This window comes from Pempheris klunzingeri, chromosome 12 (genome assembly GCF_042242105.1).
Source record: "Pempheris klunzingeri isolate RE-2024b chromosome 12, fPemKlu1.hap1, whole genome shotgun sequence".
NCBI lineage: Eukaryota > Metazoa > Chordata > Actinopteri > Acropomatiformes > Pempheridae > Pempheris > Pempheris klunzingeri.
The window spans coordinates 5,223,612-5,245,633 of NC_092023.1; the positions used below are offsets into that span (position 1 = coordinate 5,223,612).

At 42.2% G+C, this 22,022-nt stretch overlaps 2 protein-coding genes across 2 annotated transcripts in view; one reads left to right on the forward strand and one right to left on the reverse strand.

Moving 5' to 3' along the window:
- The window catches only part of LOC139210518 (leucine zipper putative tumor suppressor 2 homolog), a 207,155-nt gene that overhangs the window by 108,903 nt on the left and 76,230 nt on the right, over positions 1-22,022 (reverse strand). The window lies entirely within an intron of this gene.
- Positions 1,597-20,771, forward strand: LOC139210879 (transmembrane protein 150A). The gene is made up of 8 exons (XM_070841069.1): positions 1,597-1,787; positions 2,246-2,494; positions 7,526-7,573; positions 8,187-8,273; positions 9,481-9,548; positions 14,363-14,490; positions 18,850-19,027; positions 19,749-20,771. The coding sequence occupies exons 2-8, from the start codon at positions 2,430-2,432 to the stop codon at positions 20,018-20,020; spliced, it is 846 nt and encodes a 281-aa protein (XP_070697170.1). The 5' UTR covers positions 1,597-1,787; positions 2,246-2,429; the 3' UTR covers positions 20,021-20,771.

Sequence of the window (22,022 nt, forward strand, 5' to 3'; positions counted from 1 at the left end):
CTGGTATGTTATAAATTCTGTCTGTTGAAAAACATGTGTCTTTCTTACTGATTTAATTGGCACTTAAATATACATTTGCACAAGAAAGCTTTCTCTGATCCTGTTAAAAACACACGTGGACAATAGCTCATCACTTCTGGACTTGACATTATGTCGCTGCTGTTTTTCGAACTCATATCACTAAAACAGAAAATCTGGAAATACCCCTTCACTCCCTGAGCCAAACAGTGAAGAAGGCGAGGAAAGAAAAACCTGAACATGACAAACAAGCGAGAAATGTCAACTTCAGATTAAATAAATGAATACAGAACTTTTTTATTATGAGGAAAATTGTTGCGCAGCACTTTGCAATAAGTGCAATTATAGAGAGAAATAATTTATTTATTATAGAGTGCAAATATGAACTAACAGTTAAACCAAATCACAATTAGGATATATTTACATGGTCACAGCTTTGTTGCCTATTTTGATGTATATTCATGGGTAGCTGCCTGACGTATTACCCTGACATCTACCACTAGTTGAATATTATTCTTCATGAAGGAAGGTTGTCGATGATTTTAATTATTTTAACTACTGAAACTAAAGTTTGCATGTTAATTGTTGCACTTGTGGTGTGTCCTGTCCTCATGGTGGGAGGAACCCTTTGATTGGACAAATGCATAAAGCCTGTGGGACTGACTGTCTGACAGCTCTTTGTCCCTGATTGGCCTCACCTGAGTAGATGTTGGTGTCACCTACCTGGCAGGCTTCGTTCCTGTTCCACCTGTGTTTCCAATAAAGGTTTTTGCAAGTGAGAGGCCCTTGTGCTGGAGTTTTCTTTTTTCCACTGAGCTGCATACAGAAAGAGATGAGAGGTGTTTTTGATCAGTCATTACCAGGCGGTGGTGCTGTACACACTACCATACACCACCACCTCCTGGTCCTCTTCAGGAGATGCAGGAATAGAGGGGCATTTTCAAGATAAAGCTCCAGGGGGCATTAGAAACACACCTTCTTGGACGGACTTGTTTTAGTTTCCACACACACACACACACACACACACACACACACACACACACACACACACACACACACACACAAAGTACAGACCTGGGCCAAAATCTGTCATCCTTCAGGTGTATTTGTTTACCGGCTGATTCATCGGAGAGAAGAAACTGGGGGAGGTGAACCGGGAACTGTTTCAGATTACGGGTCTATTATAAACATCCCTGATTAAAAATGTAGAAATAAACGAGTAGGCTATTGTACTTCCTGAATCTGAAATGTGTTGCTAGGTAACAGCCAGGTTACTTCCTGTGAAGGTCTCACGCAAACAGACACACATAAAATGTCGGTGTTTCAAGGTGTTACATGTTCTCTTTGTAACACTGATTGTGTTTTATTTGAGCTGCCCTCTGTTGCTGTAAAATACGATTCACAGTGCAATGAAACTGCTTTTACTTTGGTTGTTTTTGAGCTCGTCTCCGCCCACTCGGTGCGCCAAGAAAATTGAATTCAACGTACCCCGCCACTACAGGGGGGCGGAGTCAAACAGCTGGATACTCTGTCTCGTGCTGCACGAGAGCGCGAGCCTTCCCCCACTCCTGCTCAGTGCGAAAGCTGCTAACGGAACTTCATTTGTTTCTGGAGAGAAAAACATGGATTTCATCTGAAAATACGGCTACAACGTGTCCGGAGAGGCGGTGTGGAGTAGTTTTGGGCTACCAGAGGTGTGGAGGACAGTTCGGCGTGCTCGAAGTTACAAAAAAATAAATACAACTTTCCAGTTTACATAAAAGCGGAAGGTGAGTAGCCACAGATTTTTGCTTTTGATCTCCCTTCCCCGTTGTTGCTTGAAGGTGAGCAGCTGCTGTGGCACGACATGGGATGTGACCAAACATTAGCTATAGCTAAATGAAAATATGTGTTTAAAATTGTTTTTCGCTTGCTCAAATGATATTAACTATCAGATAAGTCCATCAGTCTAGCACAAGATCAACATCTTGAAGCAAGTGATCTTTGGCAAAAGAGAACCAGAGCTTCACAAAAGCAGCAATGCTGTGTATGAAAGTGATTGCATATGTTGTGTATTACATTAACTGCATTACAGGTGTTTTTGTTTGTAATGTAATCCCATCTGTATGCATCACATAACCCTGATTGCACTGTCTTACCCAGATTACTTTAACTGGCATGGTTACTATGTGATTACTAGGTGGGTGATCCTAACCTAATTCACTCCCTGTACCCTCTCATTCCCCAGCCAAAAGGACACATCTGTCCCCCCAGTGTCCCATCTACCATCCTCCCATCTTCAAGAAAATGAATCAGTCGGTGTCAGTGCAGATGCCAGTCACACTCAGTTAAATGTTAGTACTACTTGAGCAGATATCGCTCGGCTGGCCGAAGAGGAAAAAGAAGAAAGGGGCTGTTCAAGGTGCTGGAAGATGTCTCTCTGGATGATACTGCCTGTTAGCCTCCCAGCTCTGACCATCACTGGGATATGGGTTGTGTAAGTGTCACATTTCTTTGGCAATAAAAAAAAAAAAGTGTCAAATCCAGCTAGTTAAGTCTATATATGAAAGCTAAAGTAGCTCTTAAAGTCTGCTGTCTTGGTAGCGAGTGGTGATGCTCAGTTTGAGTTTTATTTTATGTCAAGGATGATGCATACATGCTGCTGAAGGAGCATGATAAGATTCTTTTTTATTGCACAAGTATCTTCCTTACAAAACATGTAATGCGTGTTCACAAATAGAATAAAGTAGGGCTAAACAATAACAATATATTACCTCCACATCAACGTAATGATTCATCCATGTGCAGTAGTTTACTTAAGCCAATGTTGGCACACTATAACAGTCTGTATGAACCATTTTACAGCTTAATAGACCCATAAAAACTGGATTCACACACTTGTTCTGCCTGCATAGCCTCTGGCCAATAATCATTTCCAGATTCTCTCTTTTGTTTCAAATAAAGTGAAAAAAATAACCTATAATAATACACGTCGTGATGCCCAAGCCATATTCTAACAAGTCATAAATATATTGTTCATGATTAATCTCAAACCGTCGGATATCTCAGCCTCTCTCGCCTCCAGGAGAGCGACACTGCGTATTTACTCCAAATTCCTGGGAGCCATGGCAATTTGATGTGGATTAACTCTCTCCAGGAAGGATCTGGGATTATCACCCCTCTCTTAAAAGTGAGGCGCACAGGTTGCCAGTATAGCTTAATTATCTGCAGTACAGTATCCGAGCAGATGAACCGGAGAGAAACAGTGAGCACCTCCTAGTTATGTGTGAGCTGACAGCTCTCGTCGCTGCTCTGTTATTACTTTGATGGGAGGAATGCAAACCCCAAGGGGAGAGACAGACAGATGGCCCATTTCCAGTTTGTTGTAGTTCTGTATCTAGGCTATGTGCTGCATCCGTGATGAGCTGTGTTGAGAGTAAGCAGTCGAATCGGATGCCCAAGCTGAGACTTTGCACACCCGATAGTGTTTGTGAACAGAGCTGCTTCACAGTGCAGTCAGGAGTGTGTATTCAGGTGTGCGGGGCTTCGGCTTGTTAAAGTTGCAGCAGACTTTGTTGGAGAGCACGCAGGTGAAAACGAGTGCTAGCGCTGCACATTTTCTTCTCGTTTTGGCATTTGTTCACAAGGTAGAAAGTTGATCTGAGTTGAGATGTCAAATGCTGCTGACTGTCGGCCCCTTTTAGAGCCTTTTCCTTCCTGTTACCTTGACAAGGGCGCCTTGTTTCTAAGAGCAGTCAAGGGTCTTTTTCCAGGCTAGAGGAATGTCAAAGGATGTGACATGTTGCGTAACTCGCTCTTTCACTGTGGGTGACTGAGTGGGAGTAAGGTAAATACTGGACGAGGGTAATAGAGAGCATTAGCAGAACTTTTACTCAGCATCTGGTGGCCACGCTCAGTGTACGAAAGGTCTGTGTGGAGCCAGAGGAAGACTCTTGTAAGGCTTGTGCCCACCCAAAAAGTCCTGGCTTATGTTTCCTCGCTGACCTTTTTATGAGTTAAGAAATGTGGCTCCACTATGCCTATAGTACTACGTCTTGCTGCTTAGATTTCAAATAGTTTTTAAGCATTTGCTTTTAAAATAATGTATTAGGTGCTACAGCAACCAGCTAGAGACACAGCTAGAGTCTAGCCTGTACTGCAAAAACTCCATTCATAGTTTCTGCATCACACCCCGTCCTGTGGTTTCTCATGTGTTATTTTTGTACAGATTGTGAGAATCTTCTCTGTCCGTACCAGATGCATGAAAGTCTTTCGCTAAAGGTTCCGTGTTCAATCTTAAATTAAAAAAAACATGGTCTGTTCCACCTATATGCTGCTCACAAACATGCAATTATGGTTTACAGCTGCTGCTGAGCTTTGATAGAGGTCTAATTATGTAAACAAACCTATTATTACTTGGCCTCCTCTGAACACCGAATGCAATAGTTTAGTCCCACATAGAACTAAAGAAAGACTTCATTTAGAAAAGTCCCAGAGCTGCACTGCTGCTGCACTAGCTTCAGATGCTAACCAAATGTAAATGATGCACCTCAAAAGTTATGGAAAATGTAACAACTTCGGTTTGTGGCACTTTCTTTCCTTTGGTAATCTTCTACATTTGCTGTAAGCTGCTTTTGTTTTTGTCTAGTTGGTGTCATTGTGCTGTCAAACGGCATGGAGCGGCGGCTCTGGCAGCCCTCTACCTGACGGCCATATTCTACTCGCACCAGTGCATTCCCTCTCTGCATTATGCAAGAGCAGTGCTCTTTACAGACTACATGTCTGTCATCTGGCTTATATGGCTTTCTCATGGCGATTCACACAGCCTAATCACAACCAGCCACCCAAATGTTGTCACCCTCCACAGCAGTCAGTCAATACCAGACCACCAATCACATGTAGTGTTTGAAAATGATAAACCGAGTGAGAAAATACATCATACATCAATACATCTTAATTAAGTTATGCCTTCTGCTTGTGAAGATGATGCACAATAGATACTCTATAATGTTGAACAGCTATTTGTGCTCTTGAATAGAGTTTCTCTCGTAGTAATGATCGCCACAGTGATACCACACAATTTAACACAAAGCATAAGATTTAATTGGTGTGTGGTAAGTATGTATCCACAAAGATAATTTTTATTTTACTATATGTTTATCACACTGACGTCGCTTGACATCGCCAAATCAATTCTTTTTCAGTTTCCAAGGGGGAAACCAAAAAGCCTCTAGATCAATAGTTGCTCTCAGAATTATTCAGTCCCCGTTGCAAATTGGGTGTATTGGCAAAAAGTTTCAGTTGTGTTCAATGAACAACTCAAACAAAAACAATTTAAGTAGCTCAACACAGCAAATATTACAGCTGGTTTCTCCAAATTCAACACTTTTAATGACTACTGCAGTTTCAAAATTGTTCAGCCCCTGTTTGACAAGCATCTTTAGTACTAAGTAGAGCTTCTGTTGTGACCACATGGTTGAATACTTTTGAGTGCAGCTGTACAACCAATCTGAGCAACGAAATGCTTACCATAGAGTAAATGAGTAAATAAACTATTCACCAAATCCTATTGGAAGAAAGGCAAGCACATCTTTCTTATCACAAAAGCTTTAAGTGTCGTTATTTGTTCTTCTTTAAGAGAAAATACATAATTCTGAGGCGATGGCAGATTCAACAGAGCGTTCAACATCAGCAGCAGCCGTCTTGGTTGTCTGTGTAAATCAAACCTGCACCATGTAAGATAAATGGTTGTGGTCGGCTGGAAATCTGAAAACCGGGAGGGAGAGCAGACGCATCTGCCAGAGCAAATAAAATATGAGCTCTCGGATTCGTTTGGTTCCCAGTCCAACGCTGACGTACACGTTGTTTTGAAGCGTGACTCCTCTCGTGCCAATTAACACGCTCCTCTTATAATTCACTGCGGTGGCAGATATGGTGATGTGGAGCCTTAGTCACATCATAAAATATGAGCTGTTTCCAATAGAAATTACCATGAAGCAGTACTGACATTTGTCTCTGCTTGTTTGTGTCTTGTAGGTAGCAGGTGTGTGTGTGTGTGTGTGTGTGTTTGTTAGTAGGATACTATCGGCCCTGGAAACATTGTTAATTGGCACTTAACCTCCTACTGAACTACGACTGCCTTCTCAAATCAGAACAAACAGTCTCTGTGTCTGACTCCGACTGTCGGCCTTTCCAGCGGTTTCTGGCTGTTGTAAATATTGTTTTGATCAGTGTTCACTGCGTGTGTGTGTGTGTGTGTGTGTGTGTGTGTGAATAATAAGGGGATAACATGACAAGTGCTTTTTCCTTCCGGAGCCCCCCCCTCACACCCACTCACCACACAGATATCCACTCAGAGAATAGCTTTAAGATGATCTTGCGTAACTATATATCTTGACTGTGATTTTTACAATGTAAAAGCACTGTTTGGTAAATTAACACCTAAGATTGTTGATTATTTTTCTCTTCACTTTAAGCAGCGTAACTAGCCATTTAATATGCAGACTTCTGCGTATTTGTCTGTTGTAGGACTTGGACGTATTTCGACAGGGCAGATACAGCTGATCTGTACATGTTGCTGGTGGAAAAATAATCAAGGGCACATCTTGTGCACCTTTATTTCAAAGATGTCTCCATGGCGTGGATGTATTTTGGGGGCAATACTGAAAACAATATTTGGAAGTTTAAAAAATCAGATAGTGGCCCATCGTAGTTTAATCTTTTCTAACATAAACAGCTATTTTGAAATGGATCCCTCAATTTTGTGTGTGTGTCTTAAGACTTTTGACCATAAAAAGTTAGAAAAATAACATTTTCAGTTCTCTCTGGTGGACAAACCACAAATGATTACCCTGTTTCTAAACAACCTAAAACCTAGTTTGGCATTTCTGTATTTCTTTACTAGCCAGCATACGCACCAATGTCGATATATCTGCAGTAAGCTAATATGTCGGCCAGATAGCATATCAGTCTTCCTCAGGTTTATTTTAACTCAGTCAGTCAGTGTCAATCTGATTATAAACCCAGAGGTTTCATTTTTGTCCAGTGTTAAGTGTTTCATTAAGTTATGTACACTAAACGTGAATGAAAGACATGGATTGAGCCTGTTGACTTTGAGCAAGTCTTGAATTACACTGGAAGTCTTGAATGTGCAGAATATAGTCTCCATCTTTTGATCCTCTTGCCATTGACTTCTGGGTGGATGTGGTCGGTCAGTGATCTGACCAAATAAACACCACTGTTGGGTTTCAGCTGTAATCACACCAGTTTGACTGACACAAACCAGTCTTTTCTCTCTCTTTGGCCCTCGGAGTTCCGGGTAGAGAGATAAGTGGTCAAATGTCAGGTTGTCTGGTCTCTACAGGTCGAATCAACAACTCAGTGGCAGGTCAGACCGGCAGGATTGTAGTGTCTAGGTGCAAATTTGATAAACTGTGACCTGTTTGGTCACTTTGGATGGCAGCGTAATCATTAAATAAGCACACATTATACCAAAATTGTTACCTTTGCTGTGCTATCTCTCTTTTAGGTACGCCATGGCCCTGTACAACCAGCATGTCTGCCCTGTGGATAACTGGTACGTTTCTCAGTCCATCCTGTGTCTGATTCCTCTGTTGATCAATACACACTCTATGAAATAATGGCTTTCTGTATGGTGATCTGTCATTGTCTTTCCCAGTCTTTTCTCTACGGGATGCAATTACCTCTGTTGATACGCTAAATAATGGGATCGTTTCCAAGTCGGTCACCTCACAAATGTTTAAGGGACACACCTAAATCCTGTCATTTAACATGCATGCGCTGTCAGTGACCTTTCCTCTGGTGGGTTTCGGACAAGCTGAGGTTAATCTCTACCAGCGGAGCTACTATTTGATGACACAGTGGTTCTCTGCCACTTTGATTCACCAACCCTAAAAACAAAAGAAAGCCTGGTCGTGACCCCACATCATGGCACTAAAACAGAAAAATTGCAATTTCTGTTACTGTACCATCATCTAAAGGCTGAAAATGTTCATTATGTCGCAAATTAAATTCTTATCCAAGACTTTCTAAGTGTATATAAATGATCAGAATGCTTTTGCACACAGGGTTGTTTAAAATAAATGTGATTTTACCCCAGATTTGTATCTTTTAACATTGAGCTTTACAGTAAGTTGTTTGTATGTATGTTTGTGTGTTTGGTTTTCCAGGTTGTACAATCAGTCCTGTGAAGAGGAGCTGTATTCGCAGAGTGGGCCAACCTTGTGCTGCACGCTAGACAATGTACCTCTCATCAGGTCAGTGAGACTCCCACCCTGAACCCAGCCCTACCTCTCCCTGTCTGTCCCTCTGTCTCCTTTCAGCCTCTTTGTTTCTAGTTTCTGTCTAGTGATTAAAAACAGGAACACTGTCCCATTGTTTTAACGTGACCCCTGTCGGCACATTGTTGATAAAAACGCAAGTGAGCTTGAAGTAGACAGTCCTCTCGAGTGTGTGACTGTGTGTGTGTGTATTCTGAAAATAACTTGGGGCTGAAATATCCTGCCTGCCACCGTGGCAGTTCAGAGGCAAAGCATGGGCCTGCACTTTACCATGTAAACACACACACACACACACACACACACACAGGAGTCAGCTTACATTTGGGAGGAAATCAAGACACTCCCACTCTTTTGTTGAGCTTTTTGTTCCACTGAGCTTTCAACATCAAAGGCCAGTTCAAGAGTGTAAATACTGTGGTTTGTGTTGGAAAAAAATCATTAAAAGTTGTGAATAAATCACTGCATATGCTTTTATCTAAATGTAGATTGCATGTAACCAGCGTGATAATGTGCCCAGAAATATTAAGTAGCAGCCAAACTACATGTGCAAACACAGGTTAACAAAGAAATGCTGCGAAAGTAATCATCACTAATGCATTTCTGCTGCTGTTGCTTAATCTGGTGAAGGTGGAAGAGATGCACATTTTTTAATATATATACTCCAAGAGCTGTATGCTGCTGATTTTTAATTAATCACACTATGTCAAATTACTAAAAAAAGTGTCCTATCCATGAAAATACATCAAATAATTGCTTAAAATCATCCGTGCGAGTGTTAGTCTGCTGAAGTTTTGAACCTTTTTTTCACCTATGTGTGTGACTGCAGTCAGCTGAGAAGGCTTTGGCTTTGTGGGCAGCAGGAGCTCCGGCACAGACAGCCTGTGTTGACTGTCTCCTGCCTTCCCCTCCTACAAACATTTCCCATTCCTCGAGGAGAGGCACTGTGCTGTAGGTGAAAAGTCAAAGGGTTGAAAATGGAAAGTGAGGAAGCGTGGTTCTACAACCCCCCCTTACAAGCCCCCCTCCACTTCCTTATTGCATGAGCATAAATGCATCTCTAGTATGCATTATTTCAGTCTGCACAATGTGGGAGGGGACACTTAGCTGTACTGTTTAGCGTGCAGTGTGTCTAAGTTGATTCACAGTATTACTCCTATTCATTTCTGTGTGCTCTACCTTGCAGTAAATGTGGGACTCTTCCCCCTGAAAGCTGCTTCTTCAGCCTCATTTGCAGCACAGGCTCATTCATGGGTAAGGAATCATGTGCACACACAAACATTACACACACAATATCACAATTGTTGAGATCACCTTTGATTTCTCCTGCAAGTTGCCCTATTCCTGATTCATTTTCCTGCAAGCTAAGAAGGTCTTTATTAGACAATGACCTTCAAAAACGATTTTAATCGTATGTTCTTATGCTCAATTGATTGTTTTGTCTATAAAGTTTTCCCAGAGACCAAACTGACATCCTCAGTTTGCTTTTTTGCTCTGACTAATAGTCCATAGACCCAAAGATTTTCAGGTTACTATCATATAAATCAAAAAAAGTCAGCAAATCCTCACATCTCAAACATGGAACCAACACATTTTTGTCATTTTATTCCTTTAAAAATAACCAGAATTATTTAAACAACTGCCAAAATAGTTGCTGATAAATTTTCCTTTGATCAGATAATAGTTTTAGTTCTAGATAATATACAAAATACTTGATTGAGTCCATAAACATAATGAAAAAGGAGGCACCATTTTTAATTTTATTTCATTAGCTATTGAGTATAATAAGATTTGTTTCTCAAACTACATGAGCAAAGGAGACATTGCAGTAGATCCCTGTAGTTGTTGCCCTGCATGTGGTCATTTTTAATGAAGGGATGGGGGGGCGGCGGCAATTGTTACTTCTGAATGTTTTCATACAGAATTATGCACAAACGCTTGGTGTGTGTCTGAGGAAAACACGCATGATATAAAAGACAGGAATGAGCTCCCATGTGCTGGTCTCTGTTTTTTTTGTGAGCCTACACGTGCTGTTCCCTGCGTTAACTGGTGGTCTTGACTAGCCTGCTCTAGTTAATGTTTCCCAGCTGTGGCTTAGACAGTGTGTGTGTGTGTGTGTGTATAAAGAAGAGGAGAGGTTCTTTTGCCTTGTTTGTCTTCTGCCTTTAGCAGCTATTTAAGGCCTGCCTATCTCTCCGATCATCTGATTTGGCTCTGCATGGTTGCTTGGTTAATCTGACAGGGAGGCAGAGACGCATCCATGATAAGAAAATCATCCGTGTAGCTTAGAAAAATAACTTGCAACAGTATAAACTGTGTGTTGCTCTTTCTGTCTGACACTGTGTACTTATGTATATGGAGACACTACACATAGTATGTGTGCTTTAGAGATCCCGGCAGGGACCAGACTGTTGCAGCACGGTGTGAAGTCGGCTCAGGCAGCAGCAATGAAAGTCCAGCATTGAACCAGCACTGTTAGCCAACCATGACCCCTTAGCCACATAAGGTCAGTCTGACCTCGTGTGCATGTGGTATATGTATTTGTGTGACAGAGAGAGAGAGGTAAGATAAGCACTGTGCTGTGATTGTACTGGAAAATATACAAAAAATGCAGACAAGTCAATTCAGAAAAACGTATGTGGCAATCAGACAGTGTGGCACCCAAACAATGAGGCGTCTCGGCTTAACAAAAGCAAAACAACACTGCAAATGACCCGTCTCCTCTGACGCTATTGCTCAACTATGACGACAGTTCATGTCTGATTTAAGATGATGATGTAATTTTCCAGTTAACTGTTTTTTTTTACCAATGAAGCCACGTAACATCAGTCTGGATTGTGTTTAGAAATATTTTAACTGGATTAATGCCTGACTTCATTTTTGAGGCTGATACTGATATTGATATTTGGGAGTTTTAAAAATCTGACAACGATTTATTCACTTAAAGTATTTTTTTCAGCATAAACACATAACTACACTTCAAAGATGTAATCAATTAGTTGAGTGATTGAAAATGAATTGGCTTTTACTAAGATAAATACTGAGTGGGACATTTTACCATTGAAAAATCAACATGTTATGGGTCCCTGTTGGACAAATTATGTTGTGGTGACATTGTGTCGTTACTTATTTATTACTTATCTACGGTTAAGGTACAAGTGCATCAGTGTAGCTCAAAACTGGATTATAAATCTGTAACTCCATCAGCAGGCCGGTTGAGTGCTTCAATCTTTAGGTTACTTTGGTTGCATTTGCATCCTCGACTGTGTTTTATTTTTTTCTTCACCATCTAATTAGTGTGAATGTTAATTCCTGTTGTAAAGTAAGTTATTAAGGCTCCACAAAAGTAGGCTAAGCTAATGTGGCACGTAGCTGTACAACAGGCTATTGTAAATATCCTGTACTTAGCTTCTTAGCCTATTGATTTATGTCTTACTTTGTAGATTGTGCCTGCTGCAGCTGGCTCACTCGTATCTGGGATAACATGGACTCCATGAACTGCGTGTTGCCTCATGATTATGCTTCTCCCAGATTTGATCCCAGATCCCACCTCTCTGCCAGTGCACACACACAGTGTTTCAAAGACAATGCATGTATTCTTTCTCAGCAGACCTCCTGTGGGAGAGAATGCAGCTCGGTGTTTGGTTTGAAACGTGTCTCCTTGTGGGGACAGTGGGGTTTATTTAACAGCGAGCTGTGGTGTGGCTGATGTGACTTTTATGGGAATGTGCACTTGTGTATGTGTGCTAGTCTTGGAGTTTACCCATGTCCGTGTGCGAACGCAAAAGCAAGTCTGTGCTTGTGACAGCAGGATAGTACATATGTTACAGTGTGTACCTTGTTTCAAGGTAACTTCCACGGTAAAGTAACACTTGTGAGTGTGTGTGTGTGTGTGCACCAGTGTGTGAGTTAGCGTTTGAGCCAAGACTTCGTTTCCTCCCTTGTGCTTCCTGAGTTCAGAGAAAAGGAGTGAGATCCGGAGAGGGCGTCTCTATTGAAGGTGACTGACGTGGGGACAGTGTTAGGGGACATTGGCTTGGTCTGATTATGTAAACTTATTCCTGCTGTTGAGCTGTCAGCCTGTCCTGACCGTCTGAGGCGAGGTGGAGGTCAGCTATGCTGCTTACTCAGCAGACATGCAACGCTCATGCCGTGGGAGCCTGTAACCCCTCAGCATGATGTGCATCCTCAAAGAAATATGCCCACAAACATGCCTTTAGAGTGCACGAAGTAACAGTAAGACATGGACTTCTCTCTTCTCGGGAGTAATGGAAAAAATGTTCTTTCTTGTCTTTAACCTTCGGGCCAAGCTTACATCACTCATGGTAACTGCTAAATACCAGCAAGTTCAAACATGCTCATTTGTAATGATGAAAAAGTCATTTTGTTGAAATCCAGCCAGCCAGTCTGCCGTACAGAGACCGAGATGCCCTAATCTAATGCAATAAACTGCAGTTGACTCTCTTGTTCCTGCAGCAATGTTCTCCATTTAAAAAAAAAAAAAGAGTTGGGGGGAAAAAAACAAAGACAAGATTGTTTCCGAGCCTGGAGACACTGCTATTTGTTTTTCCATGATTGTAACTGAAATCACTTTGCCAAGATGATTTTAGTGTGGTGGGAACAGAAGGCTGCTCACACAAACAAGAACACACTCTCAGCATCGAGCGCGAGGATCTGAACATAATGGTGATTTTTATGACATCATACGATTTCTATTAGATTATCTTCATCTAGATGTTTTGTACGCATCACATCTGTTGCACTGCTAATGTCTATGTAACAACGCTTGTGGTTTCTGTTAAACAAATACACCACATTTATTTACATAAAAATCAGACAAGATGTTGAATTTGCCAACGTGTTTTGTTTGTTTTATATATATATGTTAAAAAAAACAATGCTATACAACACAATTAAGTATAATACAATTACATCACATATATAAAAAAATATATTTATACCTACAAAAATGACAAACAGTAGTCTCTGTGCTGGAAAACAGTTCGTCCCATACAACGGTTGAGATCAGTGATCAAATGATTGGTTTGTCATGAGCCACGTCTTAAGTCATGTTTTAAGAATACTAAATCTTCCTCCGATACAGAAAGGAGTTGAGCTCCGTTTGTCTGCCGCAGTATAGTAGCATTGTCCCTGCAGGATCGATCGTTAGGACGAAGCATTAATGATTCATGTTGAGGTTGTGGCCAGGTTATGAAATATGTCTGGTCGTTGAGACGCTGGCTTGGAGCCAGAGAACCCACAACATATAAAAACCCTGACCAGTGGAGACATAACTTTACATTGTTAAGTCCTGAAATGACGTTTTATCTTTCCTCTCTGCGGCCACGGTTTCCATTTATATTCTCTTTTGGCAGCACAGGCCGCCTTAAAGCCCGTCTCCAACACTGAGATGGTGTCAGAGTTAAAACAACAGTTGAGTCTCTGAGACAAAGTATGGGCTTCAGGTCAAGACACAAGGGGCTCCTTGCCCCCTCTAATTCTCCCAGTCTCCTCTTTTCCTCCCACTCCCTCTGCTCCACCCTCACCAAGCCCAGCCAGCCTTCATCGGGCACCAGCCAAGAGGGGCGAACAAAGGGAAACCAAGCGGGGGTCAACTCCTCAGTGCACCAACAATACCCCCAGTCACAGCCCATTAGCACATTGGCAGTCATCTGTCCCATATACAGTATTAAGTTTCCCTCCACCTTTAATCTTATGCGAGACTTAGACCAACCCCCACCCATGTAACGCTCCCACTTTCCCGCCATTTCCTGCCTCTCATATTCCCACTTGTTAAACAGAAAAACTCGACTTTGTGTAAGTCTTAAGCAGCTTCCAAGGGATTCTTGTGTTATTTGGCTAAATGAGGTATGCCAGTGTTTGCATTAAATAGAAGCTAGGCCCTGTTAAACGATGAAACGGAATACCAACATTGTGCATGGTACTTTTCCAAAATAAGTGTTGAACTTTTATGCCTTTCTTAAAGCAGGTACGGTGATATTAATGTGCCATGTATCTGCTACACCACCAGTATCTAAGTGTCTCTGTATGTCTCCCTCTTTCTGTAGTTATGGTGATTGTGCTGTTCCGCTATGCCCACGTCATTGAGAAGCACCAAAACTGTGTTCTCAACACGGCGAGTCTCTCCACAGGCTGGATCTGTGCCGCCGGGCTCATCATGGTGGGCAACTTTCAGGTACGGTGATCCACTTGCAGCAGCAACATTTATTGTAAATGATGAAAAAGATTTAACATAGTTATAGCAGAGAAGTGATGAGATTTGATGATGGAAATAGAAATAAGTTGACACAATGTGCATATGGGAGAGTGAGAGTCCCTGAACCATCACTGGTAAATATGAAACTAAACTGTAACAGACTTAATTAATCAGTCCAGTAACAGAAAACTACTATTTTGATGATTATGATGAAAAAATCGCTGGTCTTGGAATACTAGGATGTCTAAATGTTTCTCAGCGATATCATGATTATGACGATGATCATTGAGAAACACTATTCTAATGAAATGGCTCTTGTGGTTTTTGATTTTGCCTTAGTCTTCCCCCTCTAACACACACACACACACACACACACACACACACACACACACACCTTGTACTTCAGAGTGTGGTTCTCTTCATTCTGGTAGTTTAGTGTTAATACTTTGGCACTAAGTGAGGAAATTCAACCTGAATTCCTTCCTTGTAGATATTTGTTCTTTGGGAAAGAATTTCTTCAAGTTTAAATATTTGGAGCCCTGGCTGGATGCCTTAACTGTGTGTGTGTGTGTGTGTGTGAGAGAGAGAGGGAGTGAGAGAGAGGGAGGGAGTGAGAGAGTGAGAGAGTGAGAGAGAGAGAACAAGAACAAGAGAGTGTGTCTTTCTGAAGAAAAAGAGAGGAAGCAGTCAAGGGTAGCTTTAATGAGAGACGCTTCAGAGGAAAATTTGACACAGTTTGGTTTCTGATGAAATGCCGGATACATTTGTGAAATGTTGTAACTGTCCTGGGTTTGTCCTTCATTCTTTTTTTAAAGTGTAAAATAGTTAAGTGTTGATGGAGAATAATGGGAGTGTGGGAAGGTCTGAGGAGCTCTGGGTGCCGCCGGAGGAAAGTTAGACATTATTCATTTGTTTAAACTATCAACATTTTAATGATACAAAGCTGTGCAAACTTTCACTTTAAGACTTTTTATTCTACAACATTATCACAGAGAGGGAGAGAGAGAGAGAGGGAGAGAGAGAGAGAGAGAGAGAGAGAGAGAGACAACAAGGTTGTATTCCCTCTCTGCCATGAAAACGTGAGTGGAGAGGGGATGCCTGAATGGTGCCTGACGCCTGACAATGGCAGTTTGTCTTGAGAGTCCACAAAGGTCGTCTCTACCTTCTTCCCGCTTCTCCTCCTGGGCCTCTGCTCCGCAGAACTGGGAGGAATTTTACGGGAAGAGCCAGGGGGAAGTGAGTCATCAGGTCTGGCCATGTGTGGAGAGGAGCTGGGCAGACGGGGTGTGTGTAGCTGAGGCCCCCGTCTATAACCAATCACAGGCCTGATCTTAGCTGCGCCATCGCAGACTTGCACCTCTTACGGTCTGGGACATTCTAGTCGGATGGAAATAGAGATGCCATTGATGGTGAATAAACTATTTAAACCACATGACAGAGTAGAAATTCTGCTGCTAATTCAGAGGTTTAAAAACATCCACAGGAAAACACCACAAACACGTTGGAATCAGAGACGGCAGCCAAAAATCCGATGAACCCGACAAATCAAAGGGAGTGAAAGCATCAAAAACACAGCTCATGGCAACTTACTCAGCGGTGGCAGCTGCTTCAGTTTGTAGCTGCATGTTATGTAAGGCTTTGGCAGCTATGCTGTGGTGAAGCCACTTGGGCTTTTCCTGTCAGGCAGTCTGATGGTTTGAGCAGAGAGGCACATAAATAGATGATGGAGAAGCACATCGGTGCCACACGGAGGTCCACGAGTGTGAGACACGGCTGGGTCGAAAACTATTCCTTTACCTGCTTCTCCTGCGAGTAGTCTTCTGCTAGCAAGGTGTGAATTATGATTAGCATATATAACATGGCTACAGATGAAACATCAGATGATCTTTGGATAAAATTAGCTAAACCACAAGCTACAATACTGTTGTGCATGTTGTTTCTCTTCTTGGCATCACATTGCATATTGTTAGATTGCACAAAAGATTGGACATATTGGGTTCAATGCAGTGTCACAGGCCTTTAATTAATCATAAGTAAGGCATGTGTAACATTAATTATTCATGTTTTCAAGTTTTTGCCCATTAGTAAATAAATGTATTAAAGGCTTTCTATGCAGGAGCTCCTGTTTTTGCTATAGGTGGAGGTGGTGACGAGTTGTCGTGAAGAGTTGTGTCATCATCATATATCGCACACAGACGCCTTCTTTTTCTTATTCTTTAAAGCAAACAAGCACACAGCGATGAACTAAACATCACAGCACACAATATCTGAACGGGACTGCTTATAAATGATTAAGAAGAAACGGTCCTCACATCCCAGAGTAGGGAGTGAACCACAGAACAGCGGTGACACACTGTTACAGATTTTCGGCAGGCGTCCAGCAGGTGTGTCGTAAACAGTTGGAAGTCGACAGAGTTTCACTTTCTATCTTAGGTTAATTTCCCAGAAAGCGAAAATTGAAACATACAGAATATTTGTTGGGCTTGTTCGTGCACGTACGTCCTCACACTTCTCATCCACATGCACACCTTTAACGGTCTCTATCGCCGCAGAGCCATCAGAAAACATCTAGCACACAGCGAGTGTTGATTTTAGATTATAGTTTAATAATCATTTAACACTTTTGTGACCAATTCCCACTGTTGGGGATGTGAGCTCTGCTGAGTCCAACATCGCACTGTGTGAACACCTTTACTATTCATTTATGCAGGGGAGCCGCTTGTCAGTGTCAGCCTGCAGGAATGGATTTATCAGGTTGATGTTGCTTAGTCATCAGGTTGCATGCTACATACAGTAAAGACAGATGCTGCAGAGGATCATGTCTAAGAGCTTCCAGAACAAGACGGAGAAGAAAGAGAGCTGTATGTACATTTTGGTATTTTGCGGCAAATTTTAGGAAACGCGGGAGACTTTTAGCTGCAGAATCTTTTAGTACTGACAGATGAAGGAGGATGTTTACAGAAATGTAATCTCTGAAGAACACATGTAGCCATAATGTGAGCCAAAGTCTTCCCCTCATCCACATCTTCCCCCATATGTCTCTCCTGCTTCTTCATTGTTTCTTTCATTGCTTCCGCTGCCACGTTTTAGTCCACTTGACTGCTCTCACCATCCATCAGCACCCCGTCCTCCTCACCATTGTCTCTAACCCTCACTGCTGTGAAAGCGCACGGTCCTCGCATACTATATGAAGCGTGAACATGTACATAAAGTAGAACAGCAAAGGTTTACTTGATGGTAATGGCTGCAATTAGTGATAGAATCTAGGACATCAGTTCCCAAAGATATTCAGTTTCACAGTATTCAGTATCGCAAAATATATATATATATATATATATATATATATATATACACACACACATATGGTTGTTGTGCAGTATCTATTGACTGTGTTACAGTAGATGAAGAGGAGAGGTCAGGCAGTAGCAGAACTATGATATTGGTATAGCCACTCGACTATGAAAGTGTATTAGAATTTAAAAAAAAAAAGATTCCCACGGTGAAAAAAATCATTGCTTTCTGAATAAAACCCTGTGGAAAATGTGGAAGGCCTGGCTGGGATTTCTCTGCCATCTTCCTCACTTCCAGCTCTGGTGATGCCACACACAGATCAAAGAAGAGACTCGTATTGCTGCGTGTGCTTTTCATATTCAAATGTCTGGAAATCTTACTCGGTGGCTCCAAGGATTAGCCTACTGCACAAGAATGTTCAGTATGTACCTGCCGGGTCAATGGACAAATGGCTTAGAGGCCAAAACTAAATAACTTCTAGGCTATTACTGTAATGAGACCTAAGAATTATGTGGAGCACGACACGAGGCTTTGACCATTCTGCATTACGAAAGGCAAATCTTTGTCATCTGTCTAAATTAGTCTTTGGGGATGTATTTATGCTTTGGTTGACGCTCCATTGAATCTCTTATCTGTTCTGATCAGTACATCTGATCTCTCTCTCTCTCTGTGTGTGTGTGTGTGTGTGTGTGTGTGTGTGTGTGTGTGTGTGGATCCTGCAGTGGGAGCTGTAGTCACATGCTCCTGAGTAGCTCTTTTGTGTATTGTTTCTTATCGTTCTTGTGACCAGCAGGGAAAAGGAGGCGTTCCGTTGTGCCGCTTGCTGCTGTCGTTTACTACACATCACCCTCTCTTATTCTTCTCTCATCCGACCGAAAGAGGCTTCCAGCAAATTATTATACACCAATGAATTATCTGACCCAACAGCTTGATGCGGGAGCTGTCTGATGTTGCCCCCTTGTGATCATTCCCTTGTGGTGTGTGTGTGTTTGAGCCATTTTAACACGATGCCTCTTTCTCCTCCTGCTTCCTTTCCTCATATGACAGGTGGATAATGCCAAAGTTCTCCACTATGTCGGAGCAGGCATTGCCTTCCCCACCAGTATGTTGTTTGTGTGCCTGCAGTCAGCACTGACTTACCGACTGGCCAAGACCCAGGGGGAGTACAACGTGGCCCACCTCCGGCTCTGCATGACCCTGCTGGCCTTCGTAGCCTTGGTGCTCAGTATCCTTCCCAGCCACGAACAGATGGCAGCCTGCGAGGCTGTCAAGTGCTTTAGAATAAAGTGCAATGTTACTGCCAGCTTGGGTAAAGACAGAGACAATCCCCTCCACATGATATCATAGCAACAGTTTCCAGTGTAAAATCCTGTCTTTTGTCTTGTGTATTTTTACAGATGTACATGGGAATAGATTCACAAGTCACTTAGTTCTTCATGATTTAAAGGAATATTTTGATATTTTAGGAAATGTGCTTATTTGCTTATCGCTGATAGATGAGAGGAGACCATTCTCATGTCTGTATGGGAAATATGCAGCTAGTTAGCTTAGCATAAAGGCTGGAAACAGCTAGCCTGGATCAGTCTGAAAGTAAAAAAAGCATCCAGCTACCAGCGCCTCTATTTCTCACTGACGTTTTATTTTGCCTGTTAAATCTGGACAAAAGACCTCAAGTCTTGTCATTACCAGCAGACACTGTGTTTTGGCATCTTGCTAGCTGTTAAACTCATTTCTATACCTCTCAAACAGGACGTCTTGGATTAGGTTTCATCTTCTCACCTGTACCTTTAGCCACACAGGCCTGTATTTCTTCTACTTTTTCTCCCAAAAAAACAACATTTTCTTTTTATAATCAGTAAAATGCTCAGCTCCTCATTCTGGGTGTCTCTTGGTAAATCACTTGGCTGACACCGCCTTGCTGTTGTTGCCCTTAACCGTGTGTTCAGGTGGTGTGTTTTTCTGTCAGGAGAGCTTCGTCCTGCAACACGCATCAGCCATCTTTGAATGGGTGTTCTGCGTCATCATCATGCTGTTTTACGGGACATTTGCCTTCGAGTTCGCCGGCATGTCTGGAGATACCATGATAGTGCTGGCTAGAGGAGGGACCCTGGGACCTGCTGGGAGAGAACGCAAGGTGGACGCACTGGGTGCTCTGGGAGGGCACGGTCCACACTCACAGCCGCATCCACACCAACCTGAAAACATGTCCATACTGTAGCCTGCTGGCACATCCTGACGCCACATTGCTGGCTCGTATTTTTTTTCTCTTTCAAACTCCGGTTGTTGAATGAGTTCAATTATTCATTTCCAGCCACATTCATCTGAAGCTTTGAAACCAGGCCAGTGCAGTCGCCATTCACTCACGGCAGAGTGGATTCTACTATTTCAACCCCAGGGGTGTAGATCTGCTGCCACAGTGGAGAGCTCGGCCTGTATTGTGCTCACATCAGAGCTCGGTGTCTCTAAAGAACTCGTTTGCATTTTGCACATTGCACAAGTGTGAAACCAAATTTTCTCCCGACTCAGTCCTGTCCTCACCAGCAGAGGAGTATTTTGTCAATCAGATCAAGAAAGCGCACCGTTCCCTTCAGAGATCCTGTAACCCGTCTCAATAAGTGGCCTTGGAGCTTTTCCACTTCAGGTGATTGCTGTGATGCTCTCGTTTTATGAAAAAGGACTGAAGGCTGCTGGACGGCCTCGCTGACGGTGTTACAGTAGCGAGATGGAGAGAACAGCAGGGAGAGAGAGAGAAGATGGTGTGTGAGTGTTACAGTGGGATCAACGTCAGACCTGAGGCCTGTTTTTTCCCCTCGAGAGAATGGAAGAATGCAATAAATGCAAAAGAACAGTCCGTCAGATAGAGTACGTGAATGCTTTAGTAAATCCTGGAGACTGAACATCATGCAATCATTTAAACCTGCATTAAGCAATATTTTTGATATTAACAAATAAGATAATGGTAATATCAAAGGGTTCATCCCCTGAGAATTAACACTCTGCTCTACATATTTTTTTTTTTTATCTGCTTTAAGCTGTTAAATCCGGCCAAAGTTAACGAGTGGATGGTAAAGAAAGCCGACCATTTAGAAAGCTGAAGGCGCAGATATTTTTCTCAGGAGTAAGTTAACCACGGCTAAAAGGAAAGTAAATACTGGATATTTTTCAGGTGGCCATTAGGATAATAATGTTGTGCTGGATGTTTAAGTGAGACGTTAAACGTAACAACTTGTGTCCGTTTATTTTGCTGTCAAAAATCGCTTAGCGCAGCTGTAAAATATTCCCCATCAGCAACTCCATGTTTGATCAGCGACTCCACACATGCAAGCCTAACACTATTTTTAGTATTCATGGGTGCCACACCCAGCGCACATTGTGTTTCCATGTCTGGATGCTTTGGGTGATGTGCCTAGTCATTATTTCAACAGCATACAGAACATACACTAGACGTGGTGTCTCATAGATTTTAAACCTCTATGACTAATAATCTCTGTCTTTCCCTCTGATTGGTAGGATCTATACACTAAATCAACCTTAAGCCTCTAATAGTATTTGATTCAACTTCCTCTCTGTGGAGTTCAGCCAAAGAGTTTGAAAGTGAGATGATTCAGTGTCCAGAGGCCAAATGCGTACTACCAGCTAATTCAAGCCAGAGCTCTGGGTTTATTGAGTTTAGTGACGAGGCATTACACGTGTTTTCAGGTCCTATGGACGTAGGTCTGCATCTCATTACTCCTCAACAAAGAGCAGCAGAACATGCTCTCTTCTTGCTTTTACCTACTTGCTTTTTCTTTGAATCTCAGAGCTCTGTACAGTTGGAGATTTCCAGCACGTCTGTGCAGTGGGACAAAGGGAAAAGAAAGGAAGACATAACTGCGGTGCACTGTGCTGCCTCTGTGTTACTGTAGAGCAGAATATGCCAAATATCAGTTTGCCTGTGGCATCGGTGCTAAAACACAAAAGGCCTTATCCTGTCTTATTTCCCAGAGTTTAGCTGTGATTATGATAACTGATTAAAAAAAAAAAAAGCAACAAGATGGAGACCGGGTCAATCTCATCATTGACTGCTGACAGTGGAGAAGCAGGGACAGACGCATGAATGCGCGCCTGTTAGTGCCAGGAATACCAAAGTAGATATTTGTCCCTACCAATTCATTTATACTGAAGAATGCTCTCTGCTAATATCTACACTGACGGGACATCAGTCAGTGTAGTGCAGATAT

Bases quoted from the DNA above. Each gene is read 5' to 3' on its own strand.
- LOC139210879 (XM_070841069.1), top strand. From the start codon at position 2,430: ATGTCTCTCTGGATGATACTGCCTGTTAGCCTCCCAGCTCTGACCATC. The intron at 9,549-14,362 runs GTAAGGAATCAT...CTCTTTCTGTAG, and splicing joins CAGCACAGGCTCATTCATGG to TTATGGTGATTGTGCTGTTC. The intron at 19,028-19,748 runs GTATCCTTCCCA...CCGTGTGTTCAG, and splicing joins CTTCGTAGCCTTGGTGCTCA to GTGGTGTGTTTTTCTGTCAG.